This window comes from Octopus sinensis, linkage group LG9 (assembly GCF_006345805.1).
Source record: "Octopus sinensis linkage group LG9, ASM634580v1, whole genome shotgun sequence".
Lineage (NCBI taxonomy): Eukaryota > Metazoa > Mollusca > Cephalopoda > Octopoda > Octopodidae > Octopus > Octopus sinensis.
The window spans coordinates 49,260,813-49,279,214 of NC_043005.1; the positions used below are offsets into that span (position 1 = coordinate 49,260,813).

The 18,402-nt window shown below is 36.7% G+C and overlaps 2 protein-coding genes across 2 annotated transcripts in view; one reads left to right on the plus strand and one right to left on the minus strand.

The window, feature by feature from the left end:
* Window positions 1-2,775, minus strand: part of LOC115215920 (monocarboxylate transporter 4-like) — a 27,471-nt gene extending 24,696 nt beyond the window's left edge. The window contains exon 1 of the mRNA XM_029785280.2: window positions 2,641-2,775. The gene's annotated coding sequence lies outside the window, so the exon portion shown is untranslated. The remainder of the gene's footprint in view (window positions 1-2,640) is intronic.
* A 4,563-nt stretch (window positions 2,776-7,338) lies between these two features.
* LOC115215768 (activator of basal transcription 1) lies at window positions 7,339-11,837 on the plus strand. The gene is made up of 3 exons (XM_029785066.2): window positions 7,339-7,482; window positions 8,636-8,843; window positions 11,275-11,837. The coding sequence occupies exons 1-3, from the start codon at window positions 7,456-7,458 to the stop codon at window positions 11,793-11,795; spliced, it is 756 nt and encodes a 251-aa protein (XP_029640926.1). The 5' UTR covers window positions 7,339-7,455; the 3' UTR covers window positions 11,796-11,837.
* The last annotated feature ends 6,565 nt before the right edge of the window (window positions 11,838-18,402 follow it).

Here is an 18,402-nt window from a genome sequence, read left to right on the forward strand (position 1 = left end):
ACATGAATACAACATACTCACATACACATGTATACATACATAGATACACATCCACACACACACACACATAAAGATAAATATGGCTGGCCTATGGGTTACCCCAGGGTTTCAAGTCCATAAAGCACTTAAGTTTACAGCATTTTTTCAAACCAAAAACCTGTTGGCCTAGAGACCATTTGCTAGAGAGGTCATAGGCCAATGGGTTTAAGTCTGAAGAAACACTATAAAGCTAAGTGCTATATGGACATGAAACCCAGGGTAACCCCACAAACTGGCCACATCTGTCTTTCTCTAAATACTCTACTGCTCTGTAACTTAGAGTGTGCTTCTTTTTCAGATTTATGATCTACTGAAGATATAAACACACACACACACACACACACACACACACACACACACACACACACACACACACACACACACACACACACATACATACATACATACATACATACATACACACATACATACATACATACATACATACATATTTTTTCCCTAAATTCATTATGCCACAAAAATAGCAAAGAGAGAGAAGGTAATTATTTTGGTCTCTAGTACTGATGAAAAATTTGCTTGAAAATTATAATGGTGTGTCCTGTATGTTGGAAATCTATATGGTTGTATGCATCCGAGGAGACCAGTTTATTTTAAATTGATATAATGTTTTCATTGATCGATTAAATGGAGCTGCTTGAAACGGCCGTAATGCACTGATACTTGGACATCCTTGTTAATTATTTGCTTTGTATTCACCTTTTTATTCAAGCTGTGTGGACCATACTGGACTGACTTGGTGCCACGACTTAAGTGCCTAATTCAACTATATATATACACACGCACACACACACACAAACACACACATATATATATATATATTTCTTTACTACCCACAAGGGGCCAAACACAGAGGGGATAAACAAAGACAGACAAACGGATTAAGTCGATTACATCAACCCCAGTGCGTAACTGGTACTTAACTTATCGACCCCGAAAGGATGGAAGGCAAAGTCGACCTCGGCGGAATTTGAACTCAGAACGAAACAGCAGACGAAATACGGCTACGCATTTCGCCCGGCGTGCTAACGTTTCTGCCAGCTCGCCGCCTTTATATACACATATATATACATACACACACACATATATATACATACACACAATCACACACACACTTAAACATATGAAAATACATCTTTTTTATTTGGTTTGTTATATAAATAAATATCTCACAGTAATCAGACTTTTCATTGATTTAGTTTATTAATGCCTACAACCTGCCTTATACCCTAAGTTTTTCCTTGCAGCACATCTCTTTCAAAATAGAAATTAAACTTGATTATCTAAAGCCAAATAACCTAATAAAGACTATCATATAAGTATGATGTTATAATTAGAGTTTTATAAAAGAGATGTCCAAGATGGTGAATAGGCCATCTTTCAATGCACTATCACATTAATTTGATATCTTTTATCTTTAATTGATTTCAGTCACTGGACTGTAGCCATTCTGGGGAACACAAATTGAAGGGTTTAGTTGTACAAATCAATCCCAGTAATTATTTTTAAAGCTTGATACTTATTCTATCAGTCTCTTTTGGCAAACCACTAAGTTACAGGTATGTATATTAACCAGCATCTATTGTCAAGCATTGGGGAGGGGGCAAACACAACACAAAGACACACATGCACACAGATAGATACATAAATACATACATACATACATATATATATATATATATATATATATATATATATATATATTATATATATATATATATATATATATATATATATAATATATATATATATATATATACATATATGTATGTATATATATAAATATACATACACACGGCACCCACAAGTTTCTTTCAGTTTCTATCAGCCAAATCCACTTACAAGGCTTTACTAGGCTTGGGGCTATAGTAGAAGACCTTTGTCTTTGGTGTCACACAGATCTCCCTTCTTTTATTTTTTTCAGGCAGTATAAAGAGCACCTCAATAATTTATCATTAAAATCTGTTTTTGGCAGCAAAAAAATCTGTTTTTTAATGCTGTCTACCCATCTCTACATTTGTCTTTTAATGCCTCTAAATGTAATTCTGTACTATTCAGTTCTTTCTAAAACATTCCAACATGGTTCACCTTGAATTTATGTTTTAGCTTTGTTCATTTGCAGAAACAGTTATTTATCAGTTCAAGCCTTCTGCTACTGTGTATTTCTGTTGAAATACTATTCTACCTTTGTTTCCATAAATTTTTAAAATAATGAAGAATTTAATAAAATAATTTCAACATAATTGAACTGATGTTTAGAATATAACATGAAATTTTGATAGATTTCAATTTAGATCCCTTTTAAAATAGGGAGTTTGTATCATTGGATCAATGGCAGTCTCAGGTAGAATGGTATCAAAAGGGTTGAATAATCCTTTCTACTATGGGCACAAGGCCCCAAATTTTGCTTCATTGGTACTTTTTTCATCGACCTTAAAAGGATGAAAGGCAAAGTGAACCTAGGAAGGATTTGAACTCAGAACATAAAAGCGGATGGAATGCCACTAAATATTTTGTCCAATGTGCTAACGATTATGCTAGCTTGCTACCTTAAAGGGGCTAAATAATAATCGGAAGTCTTACCTCTGTTTGTTGCAAGGTGTGTCTTCTTTCTCCAGAACTGATTTATTCCTTATGGTGGCCAGAAAGATTTATCTCTGAATGAGAGACTGCCAACACAACCTAGAGAAATTCCCACCTGTTTTCAACTAGATAAAGCATTATACATTATCAGAAAATTAACAAAATAGTATTTTCACCTGAAAATTATAATTAAGTCATATGTGTGTATGCATAGCTTAAAGTAGATATCAAAATAAATTACGTTTTGAATAGAAAAGCGAAATGTGCACATGCATGTGATTAAGTATTAATTTATTTACATGTTTATATATATATATGCATATCTGTGTATGTCTGTGCATGTATATATATATATATATATATATATATATATATATATTCAAGCAAAATGCCCCCCATCCAATGGACGGTGCTGAGTTGTCAAACATTTAAACCAAATTTTCTCAAAACAACTTGTCTGACCATCCCATAGGCCTCCCCTTTGAGAAACACTGATTTAGCCTAAATTTGAGACACCAGCAAAAAAAGAAATGAAAATAGCCTTTTTTTCTATTCCAAAGAAAAACGATTTTATTCATACAAATATGCAACCGAAGAGTTTAAAGTACCAGTAATGATAAGGCTGTTGACTGGGAGAACACAAACATGGTTTAAACAGTAAGCTTGGCAGGAAAGAAACGTGTTTTCTTTTCATTAAAAAATAATTAAGCATGCCTTTATTTCAATAAAATTTTTGGTTTTGTTAAACGAAGTTAAAGCAAAAAAAAAAAAACTTTTTGAGAAACCAAATAGTCTTTCCTTCCTTCATGCCAAGTTTGAAGAAAATATCTCTTTCGCATCTTAATTTTTTGGTCTTTTAAATATACTGCACTTTGTGGCATTATTTCAAGCCAGCTGGCTTTTTTTTGCGCAAACTGCACATGCATTTTTCTCATGTACGCATAGTATCGATTGCAACAGCTGATGTACTTGCATGTACAAATGCATGTTCCTACAGCTTTATCAATCGCATTCTCACCTGGAATCAATTTTTGTAATTTTTCCAAGACTTATACATGCCCTGATACCATCGGTATCTATATATTAAATTTGAGAGCGCAATCAGATGGAGGATGCCTGAGATCCTAGAAGACTCACACATAGACAGACAGAATGGATTTTATATAATATATATCATCATCATCATCATCATCGTTTAACGTCCGTTTTCCGCGCTAGCATGGGTATGTATGTATGTATATATATAAAGACAGATAGATAGATATACATATACATGCATACAGGGAATGGTGAATAAACTGTTGTCTAAATTACGCAAAAATGAAAATAACACTGACATCTCATTTTAACAGTCATGTTTACCAAAATTACATTAAAAAATCTTGAGATACTAAAGAGTAGATTTATTCTGTAAAATTGCCATTGGCTTTAACCACAGTCTCCAGATATCTTTGGAACCTTCTGCAACTCTTCTGAATGGTCTCTTTGTTTAAATTGGTGAATGCTGCCATAATCCTTGCCTTCAGTTCATCTTTGGTGTTACAATGAGTTTTGTTGGTCTCTCACTCAACTGTGTCCCACATAATTGTCTGACAGTCATGACTGGATTCTTCTGCTTGTGTAGCATGGCACAGATTCCTGTTGGCAAACATAGGGTCTTCCAGCAGCCACCCTGTTGACCCTGGGCAGCACTACCTCCACCAGGCACAATGTAGGCCTCCATGTTGAATTTGAGGTCATGTGGGAAGATGAATAGAAGCATAACATTGTCATCACTAGTGATCACTCCAAACACCATGATGTTGACTGGATGTTTGATTTTTATCACTCTCAGCACATGTTCGTATTGATACATGTTCATAATTGAACTTCTGGCACTTTGTATTGGAACTGCCAGCACAAATGCCAAGCAGTACAGCAGGTCATTTCCAAATTTCTGGCAGAGTGAATTGCATCATGGTGCTGTTTTTGTCACAGATGGTGCCTAACTGACACTACTATACTGTGTAGCCGACAAAATCAAAAACAAGCAATGTATGAAATTTAAAATTTAAAATGGCGACAATTTATCTATTGCACCCTGTATATATATATATATATATATATATATATATATATATATAATATAATGTATATATATATATATATATATATATATATATATATAGTAGGCTTCTTTCCGTTTCCATCTACTAAATCTAGTCATGAGACTCTGGTCAGCACAGGGCCATAGAAAAAGACACTGGTCTGAAGTGCCACACAGTGTGACTGAACCCAAAATTATATAGTTGGAAAGCTAATTCTCTATAAAACAGCCATCCAGCAACTGGAAATCTGGCCCATATGCTTGCAACAGAGTGAACTCTCCTAAAAGCACCCAAGCTATCATCAGGTCATGTTAAACTGGGAAATGGGTAAAGTCTACCTCTTAAGAATTCAGAATGTAAAATGCCAGAACAATCAACTTCATCAGTTCATTACTCTCGACTGTTATTTTATTTTATTTTATTGGTTTATAACCTTTTGTATGTAGCAAATGAATGAGAGGAAGAAAAGTTTTATTAATTTTATTAATTGAAATGGCCCTTTATTTTCATTGCTACTTGTTTAAGTTGTTGTGGTACCCAGATTATTTGCTGTTTTGTTATCCATTCTGTAGGTAGTTCAGTTCATCTTCTGTTGAATACTAGAAGAATGAATGGAAGAACGAGAGAAAAAGAATTAAAGAACTTAGACAAGTAGAGAGGGTGAAAGTTGTGTCATCATGTGCATGAGATGCTTCTTCCATTGGTGCCAAAAGAAAGAAGGAAGAGCTGAATTGGGTTACTGTATCTATATATATATATATGTTGGAAAGCTGGATGGTAGGGTCAGAGAATAATTGAAAGTAATGAGTTTATCTCTTTTGAATTGTATTTAACCCAGGAATGTTCACCTAAACAATAGAACTTAACTAAGTGTAGCAGTTGATTCTCATAAAGTTCTAAGTGCAAAAGCTGAGAACAATAGGAAGAAAATTTGTAGAAAAATGTAGATTTGGTTTTGAATCCTGGCTAAGAATCTAGGCAGTTATTTGTTACAGGCTCTCAAAGGATGGAAAGGAAAGAATTAGCCTTGGAAAGGTTTCACTTCAGAATGTAGTGAGCCAGAACAAATACCACAAGGCATTTCTTTTAGCTTATTTTCAATTCATATATACCTGTATCTATCTATCTATCTATCTATCTATCTATCTATCTATCTATCTATCTATCTATCTATCTGTCTGTCTGTCTGTCTGTCTGTCTGTCTGTCTGTTTATCTACATGTATAGGGAGTGTAAGAAATAATAATGGCTGCGTGTTTGATCACGTCGGGGTCACCAGTGTAGGAAATACGACCGTATGTGGAGGTTGGTGACGTAGGTAAGTCACACGGTCGCATCCCTAACGAAATAAGATAAGCCATAAATACAATTTATACAATATAGTGCCAACAGAATATAGATGAATTGACGACAAGCCGTTCCACTATTTGAAAGAAGATAAGATTTTATTTACAATGATGTTAATGTTAGAAGGTTGTGAGTGCTAGCAAGTGTGTGTGTGTGTGTGCATGCAACACGAGTTTGTGTCTGTGTGTTCGTGTGTGTGACAGATACAATAAAGGTGAAAGCATGTGACATAGTAGGTACAGAGCATAGAGTTAATGATGGAAATTGGTTTACAGTTCATAAGGTACACGATATGTAAGAGTTCAATATCAAGATGTTGTGTCTCGGGCGGAGGCCGGTTGGGCGAATTATTGTTGAGCCGCGGTCGTGGTCTCAATCGGCGAGTGGGTTCTCTTAATATAGAAATCTTCAGACAGGCTGTTTCTACTTGGTGAAGGGATTCACTCTAACAGCGTGGTTCTGTGAAGTTGGTGTGTACATGTCTGAAGTGAACGATGGTGATGGCGACTTGAAGTTGGTACAATGATGGTGACGACGGCGGCGGAGATAGAAGGCTTTCTGTGGTGAGTGTACATTAGCGTTGTCGTGGGTGATCGTCTGTCGCTGTGACTGGAACATGTTGAGTAGCTCTGTGGTCAGAGGTTTAGTCCTTATAAGGACTAGAACCAAAGACCCAAGTATACTGAGAACGCTCCCTTATATACAAGTAAGGTGGCTCAACAGAGCCTAGGAAATGGGACCTTAACCAAAGGCCGTGATTGGTTGGCTTTGGCCAGTGGCACGAAATAAGTAGTGATATTTCGTGCCACATGTCAACCAATCAGGTTAGTGGTTACAACAGGAACAACTCGGCCAAAGATGGCTGTAATCTCAAACGAGATCATTCCTGCCGTGTCACTCAAACAGTGAGGATATCAGAGACCGCTACAGGAGAATTCACAAAAAAAAAAAAAAAAAGACTAAGACAGTTGGTGTAGACAACAAACAGACATCATTCAGTGACATTTACAAATAAGTAAAGATAAATGATATATAAGATGTAATTTGTGTTAGCAATAATTTAATTGGAATATAAGTTGTTTATAGTTCAGTCAAACATAGAATAAGGTGGTAACGATCGCAAGTAATTTATCAGTAGTTAAATAGCACGCATACAACAAAAGTTTTAGCATTGCCCCGTGTCTAAGTCGCTTGAGGTTAAAATCATATAAGACAATGTGACTTATACATGGGTCAGTTTCAGAAGGAATGGCAGTTTGGGTTATTGGTTCAGGGGTGCAATATGCTGTTATAGACGGCAGTCAGCTCGAATCGAAAAGTGGGAACAGGAAAAAGCGCGCACCGGACAAATAGATGTTACTTTACACCGGTAAGAAAAAAAAATGATGGAGGAAGACGAAACTCCTGAGGTAATTTGCTGCCTTATTAATTATTATAACGTTACTGAAATATATTTACAGAATTAATTAAACATCTATTTAATAATATTCTCAAATGTGCCGTCCATGAGTTTTTGAAGAGTTCGAAAGCAAATCATGTATTGTAAGGGATGATTTTAGAATCTGTTTCAAGAACTTCTAAACATTATCGACATTAATCCCGAAAAAGATAATAGTTCTACCAAACTAGATATTCTAATGTAACTAGTTCAGTAATATATTGTTCCTAGTTAAAAACAAAATCCAGTTCGTGTCTCGCAGAAGGTAAAAAGAAATACAGTCGAAAGGAAACCACAGAAGGTGTTTGTAAAAACCACACGTGTTCATTGTTGTAATGTTTGCCCCCCCCCCACTGGTTTGATATCGCTTAAACATTGGCTTAAAACAGAGGAGTAGGGAAAGAACAATAACAATGACTTAATGGGTTCTCTCATATACACAGTATCCTCCGCCTATTGTTATCCAATATCACATCACCTAACGTACGTTTATACATCGTAGCTATATATACCCATTGCTAATGCAGACGCATCGCAACAACCAATCATGAACGCACCACTTCCAATTCTACAATCAATAACTGTTATCATTTTATGTTCAAATGAGGTAGTCTGGCCTACGTCATTCGAGTGTAGGCGTATTGGCTGAGAGGTTATGGTATTCAGACTCATGAACTTAAGATCAGGAGTTCAATTCCTGGTGATGCGTTGTGTCCTTGAGCAAGACACTTTATTTCAAGTTGCTCCAGTTCACTCAGCTTGCAAAAATGAGTAGTATCTGTATTTCAAAGGGTCAGCCTTGTCACACTCTGTGTCATGCTGAATCTCCCTGAGAACAACATTAAGGATACACGTGTCTATGGAGTGCTCAGCCACATACATGTTAATTTCATGAGCAGGCAGCTGTTCCATTGATCGGATCAACTGGAACCCTTGTCATAACCGATGGAGTGCCAGTAGAATACATGTCATTTTAAAAATAAACAATCACACCATCGAAATGACAAAGCTAGAAGATACTGCATGATAAATCTAAAACAATGTGAGTAAATAAGCATTACATTTAACAGAGTAATCTGAATGCTAAATGGTTAATTGTGCTTCACATTCTTTTTTCTTTACAGCAAGAATCCAATTCACTTGAAACTGAGCAAAATGAGGAAGAGGAAGACGAATCTGCTTCCAAAAAGACAATCCTTCCCTCTCAGATTTCTGAAGCAGAATCAGGTGTTATCTACTTGAGTCGCATACCTCGTTTCATGAATGTCAAAGTATTAAAAGAGCAACTTTCCCGTTGTGGAAAAATTGGACGAGTATTTCTACAAGCTGATGGTAAAGTATTCTTTTAACTTCTTTCAGTAATTGGACGTTAGCCATGCTGAGGCACAGCCTTGAAGGGTTGGTCAAACACTCTACCCTGCTATTTGAATTTTTTAAAGTCTTGTACTTATTCTATCATTCTCTTTTGACAAACTGCTAAGTTACGGTATGTAAACAAGCCAATACCTGTTTTCAAACTGTAGTGGACAAGCATATCACAAACACAACTGTGTACACTGTATATATATATATATATATATATATATTATATATATATATATATATATATATATATATGTATCTCATCGTCATCATCATCGTTTAATGTCCATTTTCCATGCTGGCATTGGTTTGACTGAGGACTGGCAAGCGAGGAGGCCTCACCAGGCTCCAATCTGATCTGGCAATGTTTCTACAGCTGGATGCCCTTCTTAACACCAACCACTCTGAGAGTATAGTGGGTGCTTTTTACGTGCCACCTGCATAGGAGCCAGTTAGGTGGTACTGGCATTGGTCATGTTTGGATGGTGCTTTTTACGTGCTACTGGCACAAGAGCCAGTAGGGGTGGGGCGGGACAGTCAGGCGGTACTGGCAACGACCCATGCATGAATGGTGCTTCTTGCGTGCCATCAGCACAAGAGCCAGTCAGGCGGCACTGTCATCAGCTACAACCACAATTTCCATTTGATTGTGATTTGATTTTTGATTTTGATTTACTTGACTGAGGGCTGGCGAACCAGATGGTTGCACCAGGCTCCAATCTTGATTTAGAAACTCTGCCAATCGAGATTGGAGCCTGGTGCAACCATCTGGTTTGTCAGCCCTCGGTCAAAATCGTCCAACCCATGCTAGCATGGAAAGCGGATGTTAAACGATGATGATGATGATGATTGACTTAATAGGTCTCCTTAAGCACGACGTGTTGCCCAACGATTCAAGGGTACTTTTTAAATGGGCTGGCTATGCGACACTGGTGTAGGCTACAGCTGTGATCTCACTTTACTTGCCAGGTCATCTCAGTCACAGCATTCTCCAGACGTCTTGGTCTTTCGTCATGACCTCTGTGAGGCCCAACTTTCAATGGTCATGCTTCACCACCTCATCCCATGTCTTCATGGGTCTCCCTCTTCCATGAGTTCCTTCCACTGTTAAGGAGTGACGCTTCTTCACACAGCTCGCCTCATCCACACACAGCACATGACCATACCAGCGCAGTCGTCTCTCTTGCACACCACATCTGATGCTTCTTATGTCCAACATTTCTCTCAGGGTGCTTACACTCTGTTGGGTGTGCACATTGACATTACACATCCAGCGGAACATACAAGCTTTATTTCTTTTAAGCCTATGCATGTCTTCAGCAGTCATTGCCCATGTTTCACTGCTGTGTAGCATGGCAGTTCGCACACATACATCATACAATTTACCTTTCACTCTGAGCAAGAGGCCCTTTGTCACCAGTAGAGGTAGGAGCTTCCTGAACTTTGCCCAGGCTATTCTTATTCTAGTGGCAATGCTCTCCAAGCATCCACCTCCACTTCAGACTTGGTCACCTAGGTAGCAGAAGCTATCAACTACTTCTATTTCATTTCCCTGGCATGTGATAGAATTTATTTTCTGAGTATCTGCGGTGTTTATTGCTCCTCTACATCTTCCGCACACAAAAGCTATGATCCCGGTTAACCTTCCCTTGATGTTGCTGCACCTCTTCTGCGTCCATAGCTTACACTGGGTACATCTTATAGAGTTTCTACCTACACCTTATCCACAGATCAAGCAGGGCCATCTACCTGAAGGGGTTTGTGATGTGTTTGCCTTCCTACTTACTAGGGCTTTAGTTTTTGCAACATTGACTCTAAGGCCCTTCGATTCTGAACATTGCTTTCATACCTGAAATTTCTACTCTAGTTCTGGTAGTGATTCTGCTATGAGAGTAAGGTCATCAGCATAGAAGAGCTCCTGTGGAGCAACCTGTCTTGAATTCCTCTGTTATTGCTTTGAGGACTATGATGAATAAGAGGGGGCTGAGAGCTGATCCTTGGTGAACCCCTACTTCTACCTGGAATTCTTTACTATACTCATTGCCGACTCTTACCTTACTTATGGCATCCCTGTACAGCTCTTATTAACCTCTAGTCAATCCCCAGTTTCCACATCGTCCACCAAATAATGGGGTCGGGGGACCCTGTCAAAGGCTTTCTCCAAATCAACAAGAGCCAAGTATAGGGGTTTATCTTTGGCTTGGTATTTCTCCTGCAGTTGCCTTACCAGGAATATAGCATCAGTGGTGCTTCTACCCGGCACAAAACCGAACTGCATCTCATCTAAGCAGACTTTCTCTCTAATTTGTTGGGCTAGATTATTATTTTAATATAGTTTAATGATGTAAAAAATTGTCAAAACATTACATGTAGCATTGATTTGATTTTATTTCTATTGCAGGGGAATCTCGAGTTTGTAAAAAAGCACGTATTTACAAAGAAGGCTGGGTTGAATTTAAAGAAAAAAAACATGCAAAGCGGGCTGCAAAGTTGTTAAATGGACAGGAAGTACAAAGTAAACACAGGTCTCCATGGGCTGGAGAAGTTTGGAATATCAAATATTTAAGTAGATTCCGCTGGAGACATCTTGGAGAAAGTCTTGAATTTGAGAAAGCAGCACATAAAATGCGTCTACAAGCAGAATATTCCAAAGTTAAACGCACTGCAAGCTTTCGCCTTGAAAGCATCCAAAAAGCAGAAACATTAAAAAAAGTTAAAGATAAACGGAAAAAGAAAGTAGTGGCATCATCAGACATTAATTTTGAAGGCAAAGGTTTTTATCAAAAACAAACAGAGGAAGAAGTTTTAAAGAGAAAGAAAGCAAAATTAAAGGAAGGGGAAACAAACCGTTTTGAAAAGAAGCCATTTGCTGGAAACCAAAAAGGATGTTCTAAAATATTTTCTGCAGCATTTTCCTCTTAATGTATATTTATCATTTGAATAAAATATAAAAATCCATAACACAAGTGTTTTTCTCTTAATTTCTTTTTTCAGATTTTGTTTTTGTTTTAAAAACAAAAATTAACTTAAAAAGAATAAAAAGGATAAAAATGCAAATATAATTTCCTACATGAGAATGGGTTTAAAAAAACTGTAGATCATTTACAAGTTTACAACTGGTTAGAAAATGTATTAATATACATACCTATGGTTTCCCCATCTTGTATTGTGTAAGATGATTTAGTAAATTATATGCTTACTTTAGTACATTTCTCAGGAAGAAATTGAGCCTGTTTCCAAACAAGACTTTTTTTTTTCATGGGAGACTGGAAACGACAGCTTTGCTTGTATGATGATGATGATGTTCATTTACAACTATCAGGTTATCAATTGATTGTATAAGCCTCCAGATCATATTAGATATACCCCTAGAGAATAAAAAATATAATTTGATTCTCAGTGAGACTTAAACATGAATTCTGTCATCCATTGTCTGTCAAAAAATAAAATAAAATACAAGACTACCATGCTAGGTTTGTCCACTTACTAATATCCTATCATCACTGCACAGTTCAACCTGCTGGACATATTAACCAAATCTTCCACAAAATACACCCACTAGCTTCCAAATCTAATTCTGCTTACCATTCTCTAACTTGCGCTCCTTTGTTTTCCAGCTGTGTTATCCATGTATCTACTCCTCCTATACCCATAAATCTCTCAACTAGCACAAAGCCACGTTCCTTTAATACTGCTTCCCACCCTCCTAGTCTTGCAAGGTACTTGGTGGCCCTGGTGCAACATAAAAAGTACTGGTGATGGTGCCACATAAAAAGCATCCTGTACACTCTATAAAGTGGTTAGTGTTAGGAAGAGCATCCAGCTGTAGAGACCATTCCAAATCAGACAAGTGGATCCTGGTCTTGCCAGCTCTTGTCAAACTGTCCAACCCATGCCAACATGGAAAATAGGTGTTACCAGCTGATGATGTTATGCAACACCTAAGAAAAGAAGGTGCTCATGGTTAGAATGGCTTTGATCATATCTCTGCTTAGAACTGACACAGCCTATCAATACTTACAAGTGATACCTAAATTGTTGAATATATGCATGTATGTGTAGATGTGTGCCTTTGTTTTCACATCATGTTATGATTGTAAAGGCGCATCCCTGTCATACAAATTGCATTGTTTGTTTCCAGTCTTCTATTAAAAACATGTGTGACCATGAGAAATGATTATCTTGCTTGGAAACAAGTGAGGGATGGCTATATCTGTTGCTACAAATTCCGTCTGACCCATGCAAGCATGGAAAAAGTTTTAACCTTGTGTCTACATGCTGTTCATCATCATCATCAAACATGCATTTTCCATGTTGGCATGAGTTGGATGGTTTGACAGAAGCTGGCAAGCCAAAGAGCTGCACATGGATTCTATTGTTTGTTTTGGCATTGTTTCTATACCTGGATGCCATTCACTTTACGGAGTGTACTAGGTGCTTTCTACGTAGTACCAACATGGGTACTTTTTATTTATAGCTTCATTTGTTTAAATGTAGACTGCTATAAAAGAATTGTTTCATCATCATAGTTTAGCAACCGCTTTCCATGCTGGGATGGGTTGGACGGTTCAAATGGGGTCTGGGAAGCCAGAAGGCTGCACCAGGCCCAGTCTGATCTGGCAATGTTTCTATGGCTGGATGCCCTTCCTAACGCCAACCACTCCATGAGTGTACTGAGTGCTTTTTATGTGCCACCGGCACAGGTGCCAGACGAGGCTGGCAAACGGCCACGATCGGATGGTGCTTTTTACGTGCCACCATATATATATATATATATAATATACTCTTTTACTTGTTCCAGTCATTTGACTGTGGCCATGCTGGAGCACTGCCTTTAGTCAAGCAAATTGACCCAGGGATTATTTTTTGTAAGCCTAGTACTTATTCTATTGGTCATTTTTTGCCAAACCGCTAAGTTACGGGGATGTAAACTCACCAATATAGGTTGTCAAGCTATGTTGGGGGGAGGGGTGGACAAACATATACACACATATATATACATATATGTATATGTGTGTGTGTATATATATATATATATATATGTGTTTGTGTATATATATACATATATGTGTGTGTGTGTATGTATGTATATCTATATGTTTGTGTGTGTGTATATATATATATATATATATATATAAAACCCATGCTAGCATGGAAAGCGGACGTTAAACGATGATGATATATATATATATATATAGATACATATATAATGGGCATTTTTCAGTTTCCGTCTTCATATAGACCTAAGAATTGATTGAGTCACTGCTATATATTATAAGCAGTGACTCAATTGATTCCTAGGGATATCTGAAGAAGGAATTTTTATATTTCAAAATATTAAATCACATCAGACTATGGATAATTAAATTATAACAGTTATTATAGTCCATTGTTGTGCCATTCAAGACACATTATTTTTTTACTAACAATACTCAATGCTTCAAGCAAACTACAATACTCATATATATATAAATATATATGTATATATATATTATATAAATAAGGATAAGATCGTTATTTAAAATATATATATATATATATATTTTATATAAATAAAAAGCACCATCCGAATCATGGCCGATGCCAGTGCCGCCTCGACTGGCTTCTGTGCCGGTGGCACGTAAAATGCACCAATCCGACCGTGGCCGTTGCCAGCCTCGCCTGGCATGTAAAAAGCACCCACTACACTCACAGAGTGGTTGGCGTTAGGAAGGGCATCCAGCTGTAGAAACATTGCCAGATAAGACTGGAGCCTGGTGCAGCCTTCTGGCTTCCCAGATCCCCGGTCGAACCGTCCAACCCATGCTAGCATGGAGAACGGACGTTAAACGATGATGATGATGATGATGATGATGATGATGATAAATAAAGATAAGATCATTATTTAAAATACCAATCATATCAAGTGACTAGCATGGGAATAAAATCCTTATATTCATATATATGTATATATATATATGTATATATATATATATATATATATATATATATATATATATTATAAATATTAGGGAATAAATCCAAACTTACAGGGAAAAATCAGATTTAGGATTGAATCCAATTTCATAGTAAAATATTATATTATATTAAATTAGAGACAAAACCACTATTAGGCAAATCATACAATGAAAAACTTAAGCCAATACGATTTGTCTCTAATTTAATATAATATATATATATATATCAGGTCATCCCATAAGTTCTGTCCGATTTTACCTTTTTCAAAATTGAATGAAATTTAATAGTATTTCAGAATCTTTAATGGAATTAAAAATTATTTTTATGCATTTGTGTACATTTAAACTAATTAAATATTATTTTACAGAATAATAGAATTAAAATTTCTTAGATTAAAACCCTTTCTAACATGGAAGTATCCAAAGAACATTTGAGGCACATAATGCTTTATGAGTACAAAAAGGAAACTGCAACCGAAGCAACTCGAAACATACACTCAATTTATGGCAAAGAATGCTTGAATGAAAGAACTTGCAGAAGATGGTTTGCAAAATTCACAAGTGGAGATTTCAGCCTTGAAGATGAAGATCGAACAGGACATCCACGTCGATTTCTTTTGCTCTTCTGTGAAACTGTATTTCTAAGTTTTTGAGCAAATTTGTTGGTTCATAACTTAATGCACCTATGATAATAGGTGCAAAGGAGAATTCATAGTCAGGGTACAGGTGCATCAATTTACCGTCAATACTCTCTTTTTCCTTGACTTTTGATTGTACATTCATATCTGTTGGGCTGCTGACCTCTACAACAGTGCATGACTTTTGTCCCCTGTCCCACAGAACAGGTCTGTTACGTTTGCATTGAAGTGATATATTGGGGGTGTTCCACCAGTACTTTTTGTTTTTAAAGGCGTGAATACCTACTGGTTCTGACATATGTTGGATGTATATGTTGGGGCAGTCCTTCCTGCAGATAGCATGGTAAATATTTTCTGCAACTATATCATGCCTCAATGGCAAGTAGTATCTTGTAGACATTTTAGGGTAGCTGCTGATCATGTGGGTGATATCTTCCACACTGGCATAGCACAGTTGACACTTTTTATCAAAATCTGGTGGTTCAGTGATATCATTGTCCCTGTTCCTGGACAGTGAAGGCATATCCTTCTAAGTGGGATGTATCTATTGCAGGTCCAGGAGAGGCTACTCTTTCTGTCAATACTCTTGTTGTTCTCTAGCTTACAGGATATGTATCCATGCATTGCTTTTTAATGGTATGATGCCTGCTTCTCCAAGCTTCTGTTTAGGTAGGCTAGTCCAGCTTTGGGTCACATGAGACAGTTGTATTCTCAGAGTACCTGCACAGTAGTTCTTCTTCAACTGTGAAGATGTTGTTACTCTCACTTTTGTGTATGCATAGAATGTACTCATTTCTGTCTTTCTTTCTATGTATGGGAGAGCAGTGCATGTCATCAAAGTAACACTGGGGTAAAGTATATGAAGCCCAGTATACCCATCATGACTTAATGATGGGTATAAAGATAAGGGTACACCAGGCACATGCATTACAACCATATGTGTGCAACATAGTGATCTCATATGAAGATAAACAGTGCATGACCTTGCAGGTGGGGGCCCATCTGGAATTTTCTTCAGGTTGAGTAGCCCATCCCACTCAAAAGGTCCCTGAATATGGGTTGTTTAAGTATGTTGAATGTAACACCCATGTTTCCAGAGGTGAATTATCCAAACCCCCAAAGAATTCCTCTCAACACAGGGCTACAATGCTCACCCACTATTTCTGCTTGTGATCAACCACTAAGAGACATGCTCAAGTGGTTAAAGTCAAGCAAATCTGTGATATTGAGCAGAATATTTGCTGTAGCCCATCTTTTATACCAAGATAAAACAATGTACCTGATAACACTTCCAATCAGTTAAGATCAGAAGCCATGAGAGCCACTGCCTGGTGTGTGTGTGTGTGTGCGTATGTGTGTGTGTGTGTATGTATGTAAGCATGTGTGCATGTATGTAGGTATGTTTGTATGTATGTAAGCATGTATGCATGTATGTATGTATAGATGGATGGATGAATGGATGGATGGATGCATGCATGTACCTATCAACATCTTGAGTCAACAAGATCTACATGATCAGCTGACCAAATAAATAAAGGCAGGGTGGTCATGGTTTGGATAGTCTGCTTTGTTAGATTTGACCTCAAATTAATATTAAAAAATTAAAGAAAGAGAAATCATTACATCAGTTTCTTTTTCTTCATAATTGAGGCATTTTTTTGTAAATTGTCAAAAACAGCTGATAAAACATTTTTCATCAGAAGAATGATAACAAGAAATTTAATGTCATAACTAAATTCTACAAATTTTACAAAATTTTAAGCTAAAAGTTTACTTTGTTATTTATTGCTTTTTGCGAGTTTTAAAAGGAAAAATAATAATTACGGCAACCTCATTCTACCATACATAATTTGATTTTTTATTTCTTTTTGCGTTTATGAGCTACCATACTTAATATCTCGTTTCTCATTGGTTGTTTACGAAGTCTCGCCACGCGATATCTTGAAGCGCTGAACGCTGTCTCGTCCATTTGCTCCTGGTATTTCAGACGGTAAACTACCGTATAATAATGCGAGCCAAGTGGAGAAAGAAGCGTATGAGGAGGTTGAAGCGAAAAAGGCGAAAGATGAGGGCTAGATCGAAGTAGACAGGATCTTCTCAAGCAAATGGGTTAAGCTGACGACAAAATTATTTTCAATGTTGGTCAGTATACAAACTCGAAGAACGATGTCTTAAAAAAGATGAAATCCCGACTAGGTCCGCCATCTTGTCTAGTTCAACCATTCCTTCTTGATTTTCATCCAACGTGTTGATCTGATGTCACTGTTTTCCACGTAAAAATTTTCCTGGAACATTTGTTTGAAAAACAACAACAGACTTTCATCAATCAAACCAAACTGTGCATCCCTTCTTCAAAGACTGAAATTTAAACATGGTTTAAAATTTTGTGTTCTCTTAACCATTTTTGTGAAAGACTTTTTAATTCCTATCAACGTTTGTCTATGTCTTTTTGGTGTGTCTTGTTACACTCCATGACAATAAAATTTCTTGTGGGAAAAAAAAAATGCATTCGTTTATTTTTCTGAGTCGTGATATTTCATTATTCAGGTTTGTAATTTTGATTTCTATTTTTCGTTAATTGCAATCGTTGATGTTCTGCATGTTCAAAATCTTGCTCCCACGTGTTAATGCCTTTTTTTCCAGCGTCATCGTTACCATGTGGTAAGTATTTGCATTTACCAATTTTTTTTTAATTTGCTTTGGATTGTTTAAATATTGACTGCATATATTTAAATGTTCGTTTTACGCACACATTTTTTTTTCCTTTTGCTAAAATTTTTTCATATAAATTCCTACAAAGTTCACTACGCTAGTTTCCACGTCAGATATAACTAAAAATGAACGATTAAGCGAAATGATAACCTGCACACTTTAGAACTCGATTAAATTAAAACTGATTTTTTTTTATTTTATGGAGAAAAAAAAATGCGAATT

Bases quoted from the DNA above. Each gene is read 5' to 3' on its own strand.
- LOC115215768 (XM_029785066.2), top strand. From the start codon at position 7,456: ATGATGGAGGAAGACGAAACTCCTGAG. The intron at 7,483-8,635 runs GTAATTTGCTGC...TTTTCTTTACAG, and splicing joins AGGAAGACGAAACTCCTGAG to CAAGAATCCAATTCACTTGA. The intron at 8,844-11,274 runs GTAAAGTATTCT...TTTCTATTGCAG, and splicing joins AGTATTTCTACAAGCTGATG to GGGAATCTCGAGTTTGTAAA.